Source organism: Mytilus trossulus, chromosome 7, assembly GCF_036588685.1.
Source record: "Mytilus trossulus isolate FHL-02 chromosome 7, PNRI_Mtr1.1.1.hap1, whole genome shotgun sequence".
Classification (NCBI taxonomy): domain Eukaryota; kingdom Metazoa; phylum Mollusca; class Bivalvia; order Mytilida; family Mytilidae; genus Mytilus; species Mytilus trossulus.
The window spans coordinates 62,662,162-62,684,045 of NC_086379.1; the positions used below are offsets into that span (position 1 = coordinate 62,662,162).

At 31.1% G+C, this 21,884-nt stretch overlaps 1 protein-coding gene across 1 annotated transcript; it reads left to right on the forward strand.

Annotated features, from left to right (window-relative positions):
• Positions 1-260: 260 nt before the first annotated feature.
• On the forward strand, positions 261-21,515 carry LOC134727201 (uncharacterized). Its single transcript, XM_063591581.1, has 10 exons — positions 261-378; positions 1,986-2,133; positions 3,522-3,572; positions 3,864-3,908; positions 7,646-7,795; positions 8,039-8,143; positions 9,045-9,076; positions 10,117-10,234; positions 14,531-14,593; positions 20,716-21,515. The coding sequence occupies exons 1-10, from the start codon at positions 268-270 to the stop codon at positions 20,919-20,921; spliced, it is 1,029 nt and encodes a 342-aa protein (XP_063447651.1). The 5' UTR covers positions 261-267; the 3' UTR covers positions 20,922-21,515.
• The last annotated feature ends 369 nt before the right edge of the window (positions 21,516-21,884 follow it).

Here is a 21,884-nt window from a genome sequence, read left to right on the forward strand (position 1 = left end):
CATGAATTTGAAATAAAATATGCTCAAAAGCGTAATGTAAATATTTAAAATTGAGAAAGGAAATTGGGAATGTGTCAAAGAGACGACAAACCGACCAAAAAACAGACAACAGCAGAATTTACTTTCAACTTTGATTAATGTCATTTTATGGTTGTCTGTGCAAACTTTTATCTTAACTATAATTAAGATAGAAATTCATTATATTATTCAGGACCTTGATATTCATAAAACTTATCTTTTATTATACAACAAAGAATGGCTAATAGAATGGGTGATACAAATGAACAAAACAGAGATGATGGCAATGAAAAAACAAAAGAAGATTACCCTTTGGTTCAAGAAGATCCCAAGGCTACATACCATTATAATGCTAAAAAAGTAAATATGTTATAATTTTATTTTATCATTGTCATATTCCCGAATATGACTGTTAAACTGGGTGTGAATTTGCATTGCTGTGTGGTGCGTCTCGGTGTTTTATACATTCAACATGTATTCACTTAAGAGGTTTCTGTTTTGATAATCTGTTATGTCTTATCGTTTGTTGTCAAAATAAATATATAAAATTACGTATCCATACTATCATTGTTATGAACATTGTTTGGACGAATTTTGGGATAATAATTGAAAAAAGTTCGAGATTGCATGTTAATTACGTACGCTCGTCAGTGTTTTAATATCCTGTGGTATCAGTCGTTGGTGGAGTATGTTAGTTGTTGTTCTACGGTTGCATGTTGTGTCGACTATAATATTATTTGGTTGAACGTTTCTCTGTTCTGAATATTTGTTTGTGCTGTATTTCTGTCACGTAGTGTTTTGTGATATTTTTTAACATTGTGAAAAAGTGAGAGGTTCGGTTAGCCATTAAACCAGTTTCAACACACCATTTATTTTTTAAAATGCCCTGTACCATGTCAGGAATATTGCAGTTGTTTTCAAATAGTTAGTTTCTATGTGTGATGGCGTACTTTTGTGTTGTACTTCAGTATTGCTGTTGGTCCTTCTTTTCTAATATAGTTGATGTGTTTACCTCGGTTTTGGTTTTGTAGCCCAGATTCGTTATTTTCCAATTAATTTATAACTTTTGAACACCGGTATACTACTCTTTATTTATCACATTTGAATTGAACAGTTTGAATCCCATATGCATCACGTTAATGGTTGGACAGTACCTTTAAGAATTAATTTGATTGTGTTATTTTTCTCCAAAATAGTTATTTTATATGTAAGGAAAAATAAATCATGTTACAATATATTAATTTCATAATTTATGAAATAGACTTGTTTAAGGGTCAACCCTTGAAATTAAACCAACAGTTATTAGTTTATAGGCTGAAAATAATGGATGTTCTTGATTACTTTAACATACATTTGTGTACTAGTAAGATCAAAACTTATAATCATTTAAGAGTAATATATTTTTGAATATTCTTGTAAATATTGAAATTCAAGGTTAATGATTACTGAAGACCTTCTTGGTACATTCATTGTTTAATATGTCTTAGGCTAACTGATGTTGAAGATATTAGTTGTCTAATGAGAATAAGGATATTTCGATACAGATATGAATATCAATAAATGAATGCTGATTTAAATACCCCGATGGTATTACAATCTCAGTAGCCTGTACGTCGGTATTGGCATGAAAATATGGACTTAAATCTTGCTGTTACAAATGTTTAGAAAATTATTCAAAATCAAGGCTTTTAAATCCCTCATCCAAAACTCCAGTTCATTGCCCATCATTGGCTATACTTTGTTGTCCTTTTTTGTTTATAATATATCTTTATCCTTTAGATATGCTTTGGATTTTCAAGTATTTTGTCCCCGAACATTCCTGCATGTTATTACAGGATAAACGGATCTTTTGAGCTGTATTTTACTTTAGGTACAGCATTATCTGAATCTTTGTCCTGGATATTTCTTACATAGACGAGTGATTTAAACATTCAATAAACTTCCTGCATTTTATCTTTGTGTTGTAGTGCATAAAATGGACAGTTTCCGTGTGTATGATTTTAATGATGGTAGCAGTAGTATGGGCGTTAGTTGCATTTCCGTCACTCCCTTCTAATTTTACGAAGCAATCTAGCTCACCTGAATCATCGGCGAACCAATCTGATAAAACGAAAGGTAATTATTCGACTATTTAGTTATAGAACTCGTCTAAACATTAACCCAACAATGTTAACCTGTAAATTTGCTTTCGCAATTTTTGTGTTCTTCCCTCGCCGGGATTAGTATAGATAAGTATAGAGGGAATTTAAATTAATGACTGGTCAATTTTGGTTTTTGTTGACAAAAGTTTAAATAGTTTAATTATTTAGTATCCAGTCTGTGTAGTTTCTTTTCATATAAGGACGGAATCATTCAGTGATATTTGATACACATATATTCAGTCAGAAACCAGAAATATAGCGTATTTTGATAATGATATTATGTATTGACCATAGATTCATGATATATTGATCTTTATAAGGACACTAGTATAGAAGTTAAATAGTGTAGCTGTTGATGTTATATATTGTACAAACTCAGTTCCACAAATTTGGTAAGTGTATGTAATTATAAGATGAATGCATGTGATGTACAATTGATGAATAAAGAACCCTATGACTCATATGACTAACCAAATCTATGACTGCGTTGGATAAAAACCGCAATTTTCATACGTGTGCATGTAAAACAAATTTCGTTGTAGCAGGGTCTATAAACAGCACAAACAACATTTTCCAAAATCCCAAAAAAGTGAAAAAATATATTTAAACAAAACGTATTTGACTAAAAGGTCGAACAACCGATGTTTTTTCACCCTGCTGACTGCCATTGGCGATTGCCAAATAAAATTGATCAAAAGATGTAACAAAATGGATCTTAATATAAATTTAATACTAAACAGAAAAAAATTAACTTGTGGCCACGATGATATGCCACAAACATACGGTGTCAATATTTATATATATATATATATATTGTATGAAATAATAATAAAAAGAAAATTAAACGAGAGGCGCATCTTTTTGGTTGCTATTTTTCTTGTATTGGAATATATGGTGTTTAAAATAGTTGGATAAAATTAGTAACAGAAAATTTAAAAAAAAATGAAAAAAATACAATTTAATATCTTGATTCGTGTATACTTTACCGATGAAAGGATTAAAACTCATAGATTACATGCGATACTGTCAGGTTATGATAACCTACCTTTAATATATCATAGATTTATCATAAATAGACAGTTACTGACAATTCAGTGTTTTTTTTCAAATAACTTTATTTTTTAAATCAATTAAAACTTATAATTTCAATCTTGAATGTAACATAGAAAAAAACAACTTAGCAACTTAGTGAAAATACGACCATTTTTTTGGAGAAACATCGACATATCAATAAACGCAAGGTTACCAATGCAGAAAGAAAAAAACAGAAATCTGGAATCAACATTTAAAAAAACTATACAGTACATTTCTACAGGCCACATTAAGTTTATATACTACACTTTTCATTTTCCTCCTTTTCAGCCATAGACAGAACATGTGCTTACATCACCGATAGGGAATACTGGAAATCGAGTAAGTTTGATATTTTTCAGGTAATTTCAGATTTAAGCAAAACATATTGTGGTTTTGGCTTTAAATATTAAAACGGATATTATCATTTTTATATATGCGAATCGTACTATTTGGTCCTTCTATGCGTCATTCAAAATATTTTCAATTACTATTTACGACATCTTTGCTGAATTTGTATCATTCAAATTAAGAACAGATGTTTTTAAATAAGCTAAATATCTTTAAATACTGTTCGTGTAATATGCTTATTACAACTTATTGAATGTTTACTGATGTTATATCTTACTATAGTTCCAGATAATTTGGATGAGTATTGCAGACCAAAACAAGTTATGGGTAAATATAAGTGTTTTGTATAAACCGCAGTGTTATAAATAAAATTGAGAATAGAAATGAGTCGAAAAGACAACGACCCCATAAAAGAGAAGACAACAGCCGAAGTCCACCAATTAGTCTTCAACAGAGCGAGAAAATCAGCTGGCCCGTGAATAAAATTGTGTATTAGTTCAGTGATAATGAACGTCACACTAAACTCCAAATCATATAAATGAACTATAAGTGAAAAAGAAAACAAAACTAAGAAAGGCAAGATGCTCCTTACTTGGAAAAGGCGCAAAAATGCGATGGGGGTAGACATTTTTTGTGAGATCTCAACCCTCCCCTATACCTCTAGCCACTGTAAAATAAGGAACACATAGAAGTACGCACAGTAAACTTAGTTTAAAAGAATTCCGAGTCTGATGTCAGAATAGGTAACAAAAGAAACTACGCAAGAAAAAAACATGGATACATAAATAATCAAAGGACTAGTAGCAGTTACTGACATGCTGCTACAGACCTCAATCAAACTGATTTTGAAAGATTATGTCTTCAGCATATGAAAATCAAGTACAATCCCTCCAGGTGGGGGTTTAGTATCATATCTTCATTAAATATGAAATGGATTACAGAATCATAGGTATTGAATAATGGAGTCTTTCATGTAGGGAGCCTACTATTAACTATTAACGAATTTCCCGGATTTGAATATTTCACTTTATAGGTTTTTTTTAATCCGAAGATGTATAAGTACCGAAACCGTCGAAGAGCTATATCTCAAAATACCTCAAATAAATAGCCAAATTCATCTTAAGCCAACTTTGCCTGAAGGAGTTGAAACCTTAGTTTCTTGATAATTTCAAAATTTATAAACGGGAGTAGGTTCAGTATAAAGACAACTTTTTGGTCCCAAAATATAGCAGTTTTTCAATATTGGGAAAATGTAATATTTAAGCTATATTTTAAAGTAAAATGCTTCTGCTACCTACATATTGACTGTTTTTTTGACAATACAATGCACAAATATCGCGTACTTGCATCATTAAGTCTTGCTAAATTACTGAAATCTTCAAAAATTTTGCGTTTTATTTAATTTATAGACTGTTTCCGTCTTAAATGAAAGTGGTCGCATTCGTGTTCATTCATAATATTGAAATGTAAGTTGTATTTGATGATATTACAACAAGTATATAAAGTTTGAGGATAACCACGGATGCAGCCACTTTAATTTTGACAAAACCCATCTGAAAAGTGACGTTTTTTGGCATATTTGATAGATTTTCAGATAAAAGCTTGAACCAGAGCGTTTTTTAATGACTAAACCAGTAAAAATGTTTCACATAAAGTAATCGAATCAATTGAAATCAATAGATGAACCTGAAATTTGAGGAAAAAATCGGCCCTTACCGGACCTACTCCTGTAGTAAAGTTTGTTAAATCATGTCAGTACACAAGTACTGACTACTGAGCTGATGATACCATCGGAGACTGATAGTCCACCAGCAGAGGTATCGACCATGTGATGTAATAAAATTAACGGTATCAATTTTCTTGCACCAGATGCGCATTTCGACAATACATGTCTCTTCAGTGATGCTCGAGGCCAAAATATTTGAAAGCCAAAGCTTATATAAAAGATGAAGAGCTATGTAAAATATTAAAAACAACACGTTTAATTATTCTTATTTCCGAAGCACTTTTCTGGATTTACCTTCATCAGGAACGCTCAAAGCCAAACATTTGAAATACGATGTTGTATAAGTACCGAAATTGCAAAGTTATATTCATGTATTTTTTCGTATGTTTAACGTTTTGTACTTTTACAGTTAGGCAAGGGTTTAGTATTATACCATCATAAAAAATATGAGAAGAACATATCCCGTCTCAAGCCAATAACTTTTTTTGTTGTTGAATGTGTTTATTTTTTATGCAAAGACCCAAGGGAACGTCACCATCTAACATTGAATAATTAACAATAGGAAATGAAAAGTCATCGCATTTATCATACATTTTGGTATTAAGCTTCCTGTTAAAGATATAGATATCAAGATCCAGGAAAGCGCAGTTTTCATTGTTAGTATTAGCTTTATTTAAAGTTAGTTCGGTAGGATAAATCTCTTTAGTTGGCATACTGAAGTCGTCATTATTGAGAGCCCAAAAATGTTTGATTAAAAAGGCATTAGCTACCAATTTTATAAAGACCGATTTGACTCAAATTCTCATATTTGATTTATGAGATACTAAAACCTAAATCAAAATTCCAAAAATTCCAATAGAAACAACTAATAACGCAAAACTTCGATGTAATGAATATGATGTTTATAGCTAAGCACGCCTAGTTCATGTGTAACCCATATCTAGCTACAGGGTCCAATTGAATGCGAATTTAATGAGGTCGAATTAGGCTCTTGTGAGTGAATAATTCATTAGCCATGTTTGTTTGCTTATTTTGATAAAACTGAACCAAACTAGCTACTAAAAGTCAATTATTATATCAATATTTAACTTTCGTTAATGATTGAAAAACAAAAAATATTATTTTATATTTGTTTCATCTCGTAGTTAATGCCCCTTTAAACATATTCAATAGGAACCTTTATGTGACTATTTTACTCACCTTCCCACAAATGAAGTGATCAAATTAACAAGATTTACGAATTACGATATAAGAAGACTGAAGTTTGCCATTATATAATTTAATGACCTACCACAGATCTTGATTTCACAGACAACTTTTGCTATTTTTTTGTTTTCTAAATACGGAACAAATATTCGATAACTGTGAATGTTTGATGCCATTGATTTATCAAAATTATTTGGTTAAAGATCTACACGAATATATGCGTGTATACAACTTCTTGAGAGAAAGAAAACAAAGACGAACAGTCACATTTTGTTGCAAAAGTTCGAGTTGTCATCATAACAAATACAAATGAGTAGGTCCAGTAAGACCCCTGTTTGGTCCCAAAATATAGCAGTTTTTCAAAATTGGTAAAATGGAAACTTTTAGTTATTTATTGGACAGTAGAATGCTTCTGCTAAATAAATATAGGCTGTTTTTTGACAATTCAATGCACATATATCGGGTACTAGCACAATTAAGTCAGGCTAAATTACTGAAATATTCACAATTCCAGCATTTGAGTTAAATTTTAGACGGTTTTCGTGTAAAACGAAAGTGGCCGCATTCGTGTTCATCCTTAATATTGAAATGGAAGTTGTATTTTAGATAATACATAACATATATAAAGGTTGAGGAAGAACACGGATGCGGTCACTTTCATTTTTCACAAAAACTATCTGAAAAGTGACATTTTTCGGCATATTTGGTAGATTTTTCATATTTATGCTTGAATCGGGTCGTTTTTAATGACTAAAAGAGTTAAAATCTGTCACATAAACTAATTGATTCAAATGAAATAGACACTTAGTTGTTTAAAAAGTGGTCAAAATCTTTCGTCAGATGAACCTGAAATTTGAGGCCAAAACTGATCCTTACCGGACCTACTCCTTTGTTTTTTTATTTTTAACCATTAAATAAAACTAATATGTGAGTAAAAATAACGACATATAGTTTATATGAGTAAAAATTGAAAAAAGTAGACTCATTGTTATTATTAAAGCCTTTTTCTAGACTGTCTGATCAAAGATTTGTGTATAGCACTATACAAATCTTTGGTCTGATGAAGAGGTCCTTTTCACTATTTTATTTTACAACTCATGATTCTTCGTTTTAACCGAAATATCTGTTTCAGATGGAACTAGTGGTTACCTGAAAAAAAGGTTTCAGTGTCCGGGAACCCAGCTATATATCCCTCTTTTATGTATGTGCGACTATAATGTCACTTGCCCTAAAACAAAGAATAGCTTGGTGTCTCAGACCGAACACTACATGAAAAGACCTTGTAAGTATAACACTGTTTTTATGTCTATTCATTAAACACTTTCGGTTAAACAATTTGCAGAAATAAAAAAATAAGTCAAGAATAAGAGATGGAGAGACAATTGACAGCTGAAAGGAAAAAAAACACTATATAAACTTTAATTGATAAACATTAATACACATTAAATTTTGCCATTTCCTGTTTCCTCGGAGTTCGGTATATTTGTTATTTTACTTTATACTAGCAGCATTCATATATTGATAGGTAAAGAATGTACGAGTCAAGAGTATTGTGCATGCCAAAACTTCGGCAAATGTTATAACTGCACTGAAAAAATTATGAAATCCTGGAAGTGTTTGTGTAAACCAGGTATGTAAAACCAAATTCGTTCAATTTTTTCATCTCCTTGAAAATAAACACATATTTCAGAAACTGAAATTTAAGTTTTTATTAAAGAATAAAAATTATGTTATTCCCTATGAATTTAATACGTCCGATGCTCTTGTCTATATCACATTTACTAGGAACGTTCAAAATCCACCAATGGTAATTTTTTACTGATAAATTTGAATCCTTAGTTTCTTAAAATAATTACGAATTATAAACATGATAAAGAAACTCATCATAAATATCAGGACTAAATTTTCTATCTACGCCAGACGCGAGTTTCGTCTACAAAAGACTCATCAGTGACGCTCGTATCCAAAAAAGTTAAAAAGGCCAAATAAAGTAGGAAGTTGAAGAGCATTGAGAACCAAAATTCTTAAAAGTTTTGCAAAATACAGCTACGGTAATCTATGCCTGAGGTAGAAAAGCCTTAGTATTTCAAAAATTCAAAATTTTGTAAACATTTAATTTTTAAATATAAGCATCTCAATGATAATTCATGTCAGCACAAAAGTGCTGACTACTGGGCTGAAACAGACAAAAACAAATATCTTTATTTACAATTTGAATCCTTATTTTTTAAATAATTACGAATTATCAGCATGATAAACAGACAAAAAGAAATATCTTTATGTACAATTAAAATCATTAGTTTCTTAATAATTACGAATAATAAACATGATAAACAGACAAAAACAACTATCTTTAATTACCATTTGAATCCTTAGTTTCTTAATAATAACGAATTATCAGCATGATAGACAGACAAAAACAAATATCTGTATTTACAAAACATATTGCAAAACTAAGTGTCTTCACTTTTCAGTCTAATTCTTTTATCCAAAAAGTTGATTAATGTTTTATTTATTCCTTTCCAATTAAGGAACTGGTGGTACTTACTGTACAAAAATTTCTGTAAGTATAAAAACTATATTACTATATGTCGTATTTGCCAATTCATGAATTCATCATTTGTATGATAATTTAATGATCACCAATTGTCACTAAAACCAAAACGGTTTTCGAATTCAAGTTCCAATTTCATGTTTTTTTAGTTTTTTTAATCAGTTTCAGCCATTGTGTCTTGCTTTCCTTTTGATCTTTATCATGGAAAAAAAATATAAATCATTTGAAAAAAAAAGTTTATCGCTAAAATTAGAATTTCTGAAATCCAAATAATTGGCTTTGAAAGAAAGTTGACTGCTAATGTGTACATTAATATATGTATCAATGCCATTGGGCTATCAAATTTTATCATGCTATTGTGTATTGAGATCGTATTATTCAGATACGATCCATGAAAACTAGTTTTCAATTAGACCATTCTCTACGGTCATCAACACATACAAGATAGCATTACGATCAAATGACCGTTGTTATCCATTCGTTTTATGTGTTTGGACTTTTGATTTTGCTTTTAATTTTTGATTTTCCTTTTTGAATTTTCCTCGGAGTTAAGTATTTTTGTGTTTTTACTTTTAGAATTGAATTTCTTATTTATATGTCATTTTAACGACAAGTTTTATGTCAGATAAAACAAATCTGCGTAGTTCTATCCAGCTTTCATGCAAGTGTCATATCTTCAGATGTATCTTTGTTTTGTGCAAAAACTCAAATTCATAAAACTAATTTAAAACATTACGTACTCATTTTTAGGTTACTTCAAAATAAGAGAAAAGAGCAACTCACTTCATTCATTCTTTTAATTCAACCTGATTTTTTATATAAATATACAAAAATAAGACTTACGAGTTATATTTTAGACTTATAACTAGTATACAAAAAGATTGGATATCAAATAAAATAAAGACAAAAGACACAAAATGAGCAGATGATTAAATCAAAAATGGTAATTAGGATTACCTTACACAATAAAAATTGTATTCATCGTATGTAATTATTTTAAAAAGCCAAAATGTTTTGCATAGATGTACGTATGCTTTTTCTTTTAACAGAAAAGACTGTGTACTAAATCCAAGAAATCAAATGGGTTGGAAAACTGTAGTAATTCTAATAACCTTGAGTGTGTTTTACGACTAGATAATCATGACACATATGTCTGTAAATGGAACGGTATGTATGGTAGAAACCCCCCTTAAAGGGGCACTAGCTGTCTAATTCATATTCATCGATTTTTATCAAATTCTCATATTTGATTTATAACCATGATAAACATTTGTCCAAACTATTAAAAGTCTAAAATAAACAATTAACAGGGCACTGACATGAAAATACGTAGCTTCGTTTCGAGTGTTTTTTAGTCTAAATGCCATCTTATTAATTATCGAGTTAACCTCTAAAGTCATCCGATGAACATATAAGCGATGTCGACATAAATATAGATTAAAATAGATTAAGCAAACTCGTGCTGTTATTATTCTATATTAAGTTTAATCACAGTGTAGATACTATTCTGTACGCTATCCGGAAGTCGCGATTTTCGAAGCGAGGATTTCAAACTGGCTAACAGAACGGTTTTGTTGTGGTGCTTTTTCTCATCATTTGTTTACTCCTATATCTATAAAGTGCTTTGCACATCTTAAATGTATGAATAACATCATAAATATGAGTAACTGTAACTAAAACATGCAGTAGAATATAGAATATTCGCGTGCATTACACCAACTTCATAGAAAAAAGTGAAATCGATTGACAATTTTGCTCTCGTAGTACAAAGCAAATAATCTTTTATTGCAAATATATTGCATCAGTTTACAGTAAAATATATACTGTTTCAATATTCCTACCGTATTTAAGTAGAATGTTCGTATTTCAAATAAAAAAATATGCTTTCCTTGAGGATCCCAAAATAAATTACTGTACGATCAGTCTAAAACTGACTGTATTCTAGTAGCGATTTCAGATTTTTTGTCTGTATGACCAGTCGTGATTTTGAAGAAAAAAACAACAACAAATGGAAGTTTTTAACGACATTGACTGAAAAACAACGGCAATTTGAAGGTATATACGTGACTGTGTGATATTATGATTGTGTCCATGGAACTATAACGTGTAATGTCGTTCATCAGCCAATACAAATATATTTCTGATGATTTTTGTAGACAGCAAAATAATTTTTGTTCCGTCAGTCTTAATTAAAATCAAATGCCTAAAAAGCAATACATGATTCGCATTAGTGTGTCGTTGCAGTTATCTGTTTAACTATTACATTTTTAAAGATTATGTACACCGTCTACCGTTGACCAATAGGTGATTACATACATCAAGCCTGTCTCTTTTAAAATTACAAAAAAAAATAGATAGAGAAAGCTTTGTTTAAAAACTTTAGGTATTGAGGAAAGAATTAACGAAATTATACCCCGCCACTTCTATAGTCCATGTTTTGGTAAAAAATAAACCACCAGAAAAACTAAATCATAGGTGCACAGGGGCATCATTTAATAACGAATATGAGAAAGTTTTATTAATACTAGTATATGGTAAGTTTTTGAAAGTTGCGTATAGTAAACGGGTACCACCCAATAAGTTAGTGGAAAAGTCCATATCATGGAAATAAAAAAACTGATGATTTTTCGAAAAAACAAAATAAGAGGTACACAATTGAATTAAATGATAAGGAATCTGAAAAAGATTCATTAAGTTATGACAAGTGTCTGAAGGAAGTTCTGGATATAAAATAGGTATGTTCAAGTCCGTATCTTATATAAAGAGACCCCATAAAATATTTTTAATAAAATAAGAAATACATTCCTTTTTTTATATAAATAAGGCCGTTAATTTTCTCGTTTGAATTGTTTCACATTGTCATTTCGGGGCTTTTTATAGCCGACTTTGTGGTATTGGCTTTGCTTATTGTTGAAGGCCATACGGTGACCTATATTTGTTAATATCTGTGTCATATTGATCTCTTGTGGACGGTTGTCTCATTGGCAATCATACCGCATCTTTTTTTTTTTATTTATGATACGGAATCCAAAAAAAAATAAATTACCAGTTATACCAGTGACGGATTCAAGAAAATTGAGATCCGGCGGTTTGAAACTCTTTTTTTTAACTTTCAATGCATTTGTATGGGAACATATATTTGGAATCCTCTTTTCTCCTGGATTGGACCCCCTCTCTATTTAAAAATGTCTGGAAACCCCAATGTATATTAAGTTGTTTATGAGGAGATGCGCTTGCAAAACCGGCGAAACATGTTGTACCGGTCCAACGGACGAACGGAAAGACGGACTTCATTATCACTATAAACCATCGCTTTACAAAGTGGTGTACAATTGAGTGTGAAAGAGACAGATCTACATCCAAAACAAAGTGAAGGAACTGTGATCAATTACAGGCTACAGTACGGCCTCGAATGTTTGTAAATTCATGCATTTTTATATAGTAACAATTGAATCTGTGTGTTTGTACAATTTTAAGTATAACGGAGGACATTTCTGAAACTTCTATAAACAAACAAACCTTCTTCTTATTTCAGCCACACTCAAACATCCTTATACTTAATGTAGTAAGTCGAGTACACCCTATCAAGCTAAAACATGTTTGAAAGGTTTACAGGATATGCATTTATTAAAATATATTTGTGTTATTTAGAAAAATGCCATCTTCTAATGTATCGTAAATAACTTTGAAATCACTACTAGAATACAGTGAAATAAAGACTGATCATACAGTTTCAAAATATACAAGCAAAACTGATCGTACAGTGAGAAATTCAAACAAGTGTAATTTTCTTATTTCTGGCTTCAAAGATATGGCTGAAACTTTTACCACCACTTAAAATATACTTTATTTAGTAAATTAAGTTTGGATTTAACGTTAATTTGTACAGTAAGAGTGCAAAAAGATTGTTTTTAGGTTCACCGACTGATTTTCCTTAGTGATGCACTTGAAAATCTCTTTATTAAGGCAAAGATACGAATCGAATAAAGAATGTGCTAAATTTAATTATAAACTATTTGTGAGTATCGATGTCAGCTGAATTAATCATTAAGCAATGTACAGATGAACATCTTACCGTTTAATATAGTATATCCGACAAATTTAAAATGTGATCCAAAAAGTTCTCGCTTCGAAAATCGCGACTTCCGGAAAGCGTACAGAATAGTATCTACACTTTGTTAATAGTATAGCTGAAAAATAAGTGTTTATAATCGTTTTTACCTAAATATAGAATGTTTTATGTGGATCGAATCAGTCAATCAAATGATTTACCTTTTATTTGTTTCACTTGCAATGGTGACATTCTTTTCCTTTAAATAAATATACACATACAATTCACGTGTTTTCCTTCTCAAGCTAAGGGGTTAAATTAAGTTAAGTTCACATGAATACGGTTTTTCATGAGGTCGAATTATTCACTTGCAAGTGAATAATTCATAATCAATGATATTTTGCTTATTTTAACAAAATTGAACCATACTGGTTGCTAACAGCGAATAATTATTTCACTATTTGTATTTCATTAATGATTGAGCAAATAAAATAATGTATTAAAAAGAATTATATATCTCGTAGCTAGTGTCCCTTTAAAGTAGTGAGCAAATAATTCTAACGATAATATACCACTGTATCATTATGGAATGTGCTTGGCTAAACGGTGACGTATTTTTGTTTAAATCTATATCACTTAGTCTTATATCAATAGTTGTATCATTGGCAAGTGTATCATATCTTGTTTTATAACTATTGCTGAATCAATTAAGAAAGAGATGCTCAATTGGTACGTGTTTCAATAAATCTACTGGAAATACTAGTCTTTAAAATCTGAATGCTAAAAACATTGTCTGTTAACGATCAATCCATTCACAGAAACGGCCTTTTTAAAGGTTTTATAATCAAACACACTGTAAGTACTCGATGGAATGACTTCTTGTGATCGTAGTAAGATACTTTAAGATTTACATTTGTTTAAGTTTTTTATATACTTTTCGTTTTCCATGAATAACTTCTTTTTCATTTAATCAAATAATTTGTCTGTTGTATTTTCTTACGTTTTATAGTATGGAAATTATTTGATTAAATGCAAAAGAATTCAACACTCTCCTAACCTGGGAAGTGGTGTAACAGCTACAGTATGACAAATAGAATTGACTTCGACACACTTACTGGCGAGTTTATGTTAATAAAGATAAACACCCAAGGATCACTTAGATTAAAAAAAAATTTGCGAAATTTAAAAAACTCGACCTAACCATGCTAACAGCATAAATCGGCAGGTTATTGACAAAATATTTTGAAAGATTCATTCATAAAAAGAACATTGCGCACTGTCGCTGTCACACGTTGAAATATCGTACATGACAATCAGTTAGAGTTTAAGACAAATGAGAGTTTTTAGTTTCCATTAAAATTATGTCCATGTGTTACTTGCTAGACAATGTTAAAGTTGTGTATCTTTTCCAGAAGCGATGAATGGTGATTATCCGAATTGTGGACTGTCAGTTTCTACGTCTTCCTTGATGAAAGGTAATTATAAAAAGTATATAATTTTACTCTTGATCTTGTTTGATAAAACAGTGGTTTACCATCTAAATATATTTTGTTATGACTATATCTGACATGTCAATGACTAAATTTCTTTCTTTTTATTCATAATATCCATTGGTTTTGTTTTCATTAGTTAATATACTCCATAGACAAAATAATTTGCCAGCTTTCAATTATTTTCCCTTTGTTACTACAAAGCCACATCTTTCTGTACTGTACAGAAAACCTTTCATAAAGTAATCTTAGTATGTACTTAGGAAGCAATATACAGTTAGCAGTGCAGTTCCGCATGTATTAACCAATTTTGCCTTTCAAATATCATATTGCTATACAATAAAAGGGTTATTGCATGAATATTGGGGAATATTGTCCCTCGTAGAACATATATTGTTATGACTATATCTGACATGTCAATGACTAATTTTTTTATTTTTTTTCATCATATATTCGCAAGCTCGTGCAATATAAAATTCTACTCGGGACAATATTCCCCAATATTCATGCAATAACCCTATAATATTCATGCAATAACCCTTTTATTGTATAGCAATTAATAATTTCATACGTCTGTACCTTTATTAATCAAAAATAACAAATTCATTAATCTCGGAAGCAATATTTCAGCAATTCAAGCCAGACAAAATTCATAACGCTCATATGACGGAGCTATTCGAAGCTCATATACAGCCTCTTATAGATACAAATACGCAATTGGGATATGATGTATTACTTTCATTTACATACTGGGATATGTTCCTTGAAGCAGTAGACATTAAGCTGTCAAATGTTAGAGCAAAATGAGAAGGAAATTGGTCTCTTTCTTTAGATCGTCATCTCAAATGTAACATTATATTCTTGTAACCAACCGTACCACACGAAGGTGGATACTCGATATGCTTCAATTTTCTGAGAACATTCGATCACCTTTTATAGATGGCTACTTTGCTTTTTAGACAGAGTCCTGGATATTTTAACAGTACTATGACATAGCAACAGAAAAGACCGTTATAAAACCCTCAAGGGGATTAGGTGGCACTGTAGGCATAACAAATCAAAATATTGCGATTGTTAGATGGACCCTTACTAGACATTTCATATAATCCATTAGTCTTGTAATGCTGAAAAGGGATGGAATTGCTGCAAATTATGCAAATTAACAAGAAGAAACAAAGCCAACAGCAATGAAAAGAGATGAAGAGCATGTTATTGCCATTGTGAACCATCTAAATGATCCATGACTGATCCCTTTGGTGTGAAATCCCACCCTCAATGTCTTATCAATATGTCTTCTTAAATGAATGCTTCAAGACATATTCGAGGTTCTTTGCTCACAGTTGTCGAGGAAGGCTTGAAAATGTTTAAACATTTTATCACTAGTGCTCTTTCTTCCGATCACAAGGAGTTTTTATAGTCCAATATCAAAGTCAAACACAAACCTTAAATATAAATCGGGGGAAATACTTTCAGGTTGCATAAATCCATAACTTGTGATTAGACGTGCACTGATTTCGGCAGAATGAAGAGATGATGTAATCATAGAACATGTGCTGTTGCACCCATTCCATTATCCCCTTTTGAAAATGACGGCACTTTGTCGGATTTTGTGAAGCAATTCGAATCTTAAGTCTCTTGTGCACTTTCTCTACCTTCCTTTATACAATCACTCACAAATAAAGTATCTCCCTCATGCAAAGCTCTGATTCCTTTCACGAATTTGGCTATACTTTTTGGACCTTTTGGATTATAGCTCTCCATCTTTTATATAAGCTTTGGATTTCAAATATTTTGGCTACGAGCATCACTGAAGAGACATGTATTGTCGAAATGCGCATCTGGTGCATCAAAATTGGTACCGTTGATTTTATTACATAAGAGATGGTATGGCATTGGTTCAATTTAGTAATTTAGTATGTCCCAATGAATTTCTATGGCGCACATAGTAGCAAATGTTTTGACCGCTTCGACACGAACAACTCTATAAAGTCTGTCGAAATGGAACGCCGCACAGAGACTACATGCAGTTCTGTGTGTTCGCTACTATAAAAACAATCGATCACATACAAGCGAGTTGTGGTTGCAGATGTGGAAGATTAGCAGTGTAAATGATGGGCGGATATTTCCACCCATTCAACAACTATGTGTCTGTCTTTCCCCAACAATTTGTAAACTATTGCCTGCTGCACATGTATGAACTTCGTCTCTGTTTGGAGTAGGTATACAAACTGTCTATAGGACTTCGAAGGACACGCACGACTATTTCAGTTGTTTTTAGAGTTTCGGTTATATTGACAATGATGAAGCCCTTGTTTTGGCATGAAAGATACTTTCAAAGGTTTATGATCAGAACTATCTCTTTAAAACCACTCCGTCATAATAATTATTCAGGTTTACCACTAGTAAAGATGTAAGTTTAGTCAGGTTACCTTCCTGCGAGAGGGCACTGAAACAGTATGTTTTACGTACTTCGTTTCAAACTAAAAATTTGGACCGCATTACACATTGCTAAACCCCTATCCGGTCATCTTAAGAATACGGTTGGCGAGAGTAAAATGATGCATTACACCCCGTGTATTTAAAAGGGCATATTTTAGCAGAAATCATTGCAGGATCTTGTGTCCTCATTGAAAGGAAAATCTGCATGTGAAAGAGTCATGTGTTTGTTCACTACAAAACCTTACATGCCCGGGGCTTTGGTCCTGTAAAGGGTCAGAATTATGTAGAAAATTTCAAATCATGTTAATTGACAATTAACCAGAAGATAAAATTCTATTGTGTGGATCTCTTTGATTGAAATGTTAAATTGTAACTTTTTTCGAAGTATTGAGTGCTTTTAAGTTTTAATGAATTTCATGAATGATCTTATGCAAAATATGCCTTCATGACAGTAGGATGCAGGTAAAAATAATATTTATCATTTATTGATGAGGTTGAATGTCAGCCGGCAAGGTAACTATTGTAATTTTAACAGAATATGTGTTGATCTTGTGTAATAGAACAAGTATTTTAAAAACGCCAATTTCCAGAAAAAAATCGATTTCTTATTCATTTTTTTTTTTAACTTTTTCGAGATAATTCATTGCTAATTGATAAAAGAAAATGTCTGTATCTAGAATTTAACCTTAATTGTTATATATTTCTTCAAATTTTGAAAGTATGGAAGAAAAAAATAAAAACAGAATTTTGATCTTTGACCTCGTTTTTTGCAAAACTGTTACCACATTTCTTTTTGACGACATCGATATTTCAATAGTACTCATTTTTCTGAATCCAATGATATAAAATATAGCCATATAGTATGTTTGACGATTAGATCTAAAAAAAATATTGGGTCTGGTCACCGTACTATTTAAAGTGGGTTGAAATGATTATCAAGATTTATTTTTCATGTTTCATGGGCTATTTTCTGTTTGACAGTCCGAGTTTTCCTACCGCGCAAGTTTCATATGCCGAGAATTTATTGTTATAATTACTAATACTTTTTTCACGAAAAAAGTTTTACGCAAATGTACGAAATAGGGAGACGAAAGATATATTATTCTTATTTGATATCTTGGTATATGTATTTAAACAGTTTCAGGAAAGATATCAATCCAAGAGATTGAAATTCTACTTTTACACACCTTTTGGGCCAAGTGTGACATCCTCACATCCCTTTTTGCAATCTTTAATAGCAAATATTTTTAGATTGTTGCCATGCATACACCTAAGAGAAACTATATCTTACCATTTTAATACTGCAAATAAAATATGTTGAAGATACTGAATAAAATCTAGTGCACATATACGAAACTAACATTAGGCGTAATTATCATTACACAGCCAGGAAAAAGGGATGGTTTACTTATGCGGATATTTTTTTTTTCTTACTGTATATTGCTACCTATGTAGAAATACATTGCTTAAATGTTGCAGTATATTTTCTGTATTGCACTCTATGATATACCACATCATCTTCTTGTAAAACTCTTTAATATCTATTTTCGATATATAAATGATGTTTTGTCATTTGATGACCCGCATTTGTTAAGAGTGTACCAGCTAATACATTCCAGTGAACTGTAAATCAAAGATAGCTTTACAATCACCATACCAAATAGTTAACTTATAAAATGTGTCTAAACTCGTTACCGACACGTTTTTGTGGTCCTAGATCTTTGGACACTAGCTAGGTTGTCTGGTCAGTAATTTTACCGATTGTATCTCATTCCCGATTGCGACAATTATATTGAATGTGAATTCACATGGCGGAGGACGCAGTTACATGGCAGGAGGCGTTTACCCTGTCTCAGCATCCACCTTCGCTCCCTTTGTTGGTCGATTGGTTTTTCTAAGTTTCTGTTTATTACCTTGATTTGTCACTTCCTGTTCGGTTTACGATACAAGTAAATATGTAAACTACTGTCACCCCAATTGTACTTCAAATAAAATCAACATCCAAACGAATATTAATTTGATTTGACAATTAATTAGTTCACACATATATATTGGTTGTTTTTGTAGTTTTTCGGAGTACCATGGTAGAAATACATACTGTCTTTTCAGAATACATCTATGGCCACATGCGTAACAGCTAACTAATTTATCTAAAGGATATATATTAGCGTCTTACAGTTGCTATAGAGATAAATGTCAATCGAGACTTATTGATATCCTACATCTTCATCCGTCGCATCTGTTAAGTTTTCTGAAGTATAAGATGCGTTCACATTTGAGATCGGATTCTATGCGAGAAAAAGTGACTGTCTGTGGATAGGGAGTTTTTCAAAGTAACAGTTTCAGCGAAATAAAAATTATAAGTCCAAAAAAGATGCGAACAATAGAAGATTCTTAAATTGTTCCAATTTGATAGAAAATAGAAAAAATGAAATTCTTATAGTCACTTATAAATCGTAAATTTTTTATATCAATTTATCGTTCATCGTGATTGAAGTTCAAATAAAAACAAAAACAAACCAAAATAAATTTATGAAAAATATAATGAATTTAAGGGAACATCTGAGATTATTTAAATGCAGATATAAGGTGTTACAACAAAACATTTACTTTTTTATATACATCAAAGACAAATTAACGAATGTCTTCTACCGACACTAAGTGACAGACTTTGTAGTTAATGTGATAACCCTTTATTAAAAACGAGAGGGACAAGCATGTCGACTACCCTCTCAAAAAATATATTATAAATTTCGAGGTCAATTCTTTGATCATTGGTATGTGAAACAGCATTCCCATAACAAAATCAGATAAAAAGTTGATGTCATCAAGATACCCATACATTCTGTTTCTTAAACGAATTTTTAGGATCTAGTTGATAGAGGGCTGTGCTGTTTTAGCGAAAAATATGCCAATATCTCAAATAATAAGACGATGCAAAATATTTCAATTCATTCAAAATGAATAAGAACAAGTTATTAACAATTTTTTTTGTTGACAATCAATATCCTTATTCGAGGGACATATAACATTGATAGGAAAGCACTCCTGTATCAGGGGCAGAAAGATACCAGAGGAACATTCAAATAAAGGCAACAGTAGTATACCCCTGTTCAGAACTCGTTAATCCATGGACAAAAAAACAAAATCTGGGTAACAAACTAAAACTGAGGGAAAAGCATCAAATATAAGAGGAGAACAACGACGCATAGAAATGTATTACACACAGAAACGGACTAAGCATTAGACAAAATCCGATGAAAATAACAAACACATAAATCGAAAAAAAATGACAACGCCATGGTTAAAACAATAAAAAAAAAATCAGACAGATAATAGTACACGAGACAGAATATAGAAAGACTAAGCAACACGAATCCTACAAAAACTGATGACTTTTAAAATCATTCTGTAAAAAGTAAAACAACAACAAAAACGAACTCCAAGGAAAATGCAAAACGGAAAATCCGTTATTGAATCGAATGGCGAAACCAAATCCTCTAATACATCAAACAAATAGATAACAACTGTCATATTATTGATATTTATGACAGTCGTATTAAATTTCATTATATTGACAATAATGTTTGTTATAAGTTTGTTATAATTATATTTCATTTTTGTCTTAGTTTGTTGTAATATAGTAATGCAATTTATTCATGTTTCAGGAGGAATGTCGAGTTCAGAAGAAATGCATAATTCAGAAACTTCTCAACTTACAACTACAAATATGTTGTTATGGGCAATATTTGTACTTCTTGTTGTGGCGGTTATAGGTCTTTCAATTTTGCAATTTTATGGAACATGTCAAACATTTATCAAGACACGTTGCGAAAAATGTCATAGCCTAATGCAAAGTTGCTCTTTTTTATAGACGTGTGTTTATCTCCCACATAAAGAGAGTTATCATTACAGTGAAACGTGCATACATTTTCAATTTTGATGTGGAAATTGTGTGAAATGTAAATATTTCAAGTGTGTAATGATATCTTTCCCTTCGAGACAATTAAAATGTAATATTCATAGGGCAAGGCTTTTCGAACTTTTTAAATTATTCAATTCTAACTGTTGAGTGTTGTGAAATATCGTAATGCACGAGTTGTAGTGGTGGAATCTGTTTTTCTAATGATTTTTGTGCAATCTTTTTCAAAGATTTGTGGAAAATTATGTTCTTTATATGTGGCTTCCTCAGGCATGGTCGACTTTTTTATGACGTCACAATAGGAAATTGTAGAAGAAATGAAGAAAATTTGAAGTAAAAATTATACTTATGACAAATCATGTGTCGAGAAAAATTTTTTTTACAAGTGCAGGAGAAATATAATTCTCCCACTGATTCAGAAATGAGAAAATAACACAAAATAAGAAAACACAGTTTTACATTGACTAAATTACAACTTATATATTTTAATTATTGGTTGCATTATGATAACACTTATCTTTTCATTTCTGTATATTATGTGTTGGAATTGATATGATACCCCAATAAACAATATTTTCGATAATTTAAAATTTGAACAGCATTTATTGACATTTATCATATACTTAGACTAAATGACATATGATTTTTACTGTATGATAATACCATTAAATTCCATATTTTTCGAATTGGTTCTTAGAGGGCTGATATGAAAAGTTTATCACATACTTCGATTGTTATCACATGCCTTTCCGTAACGTTATCACATGGCATTCTGGTAATACTCGGCAAATTCCGGAAATAAACATCAATGCTACGTTTTCAGGGGAAACCATTACAAAGTAGTGTACAAAACATTCATTTGGATACTGGAAAGTATATTTTGTGAAATAATAAAAAAGCAAGAAAAAACCCAAA

What these genes read in the sequence shown, in the direction of transcription:
- LOC134727201 (XM_063591581.1), top strand. Translation starts at nt 268, where the DNA reads ATGGGTGATACAAATGAACAAAACAGAGATGATGGCAATGAAAAAACA. An exon ending in ACCATTATAATGCTAAAAAA is followed by an intron (nt 379 to 1,985) that starts GTAAATATGTTA and finishes TTTGTGTTGTAG; the next exon opens with TGCATAAAATGGACAGTTTC. An exon ending in TAGGGAATACTGGAAATCGA is followed by an intron (nt 3,573 to 3,863) that starts GTAAGTTTGATA and finishes ATCTTACTATAG; the next exon opens with TTCCAGATAATTTGGATGAG.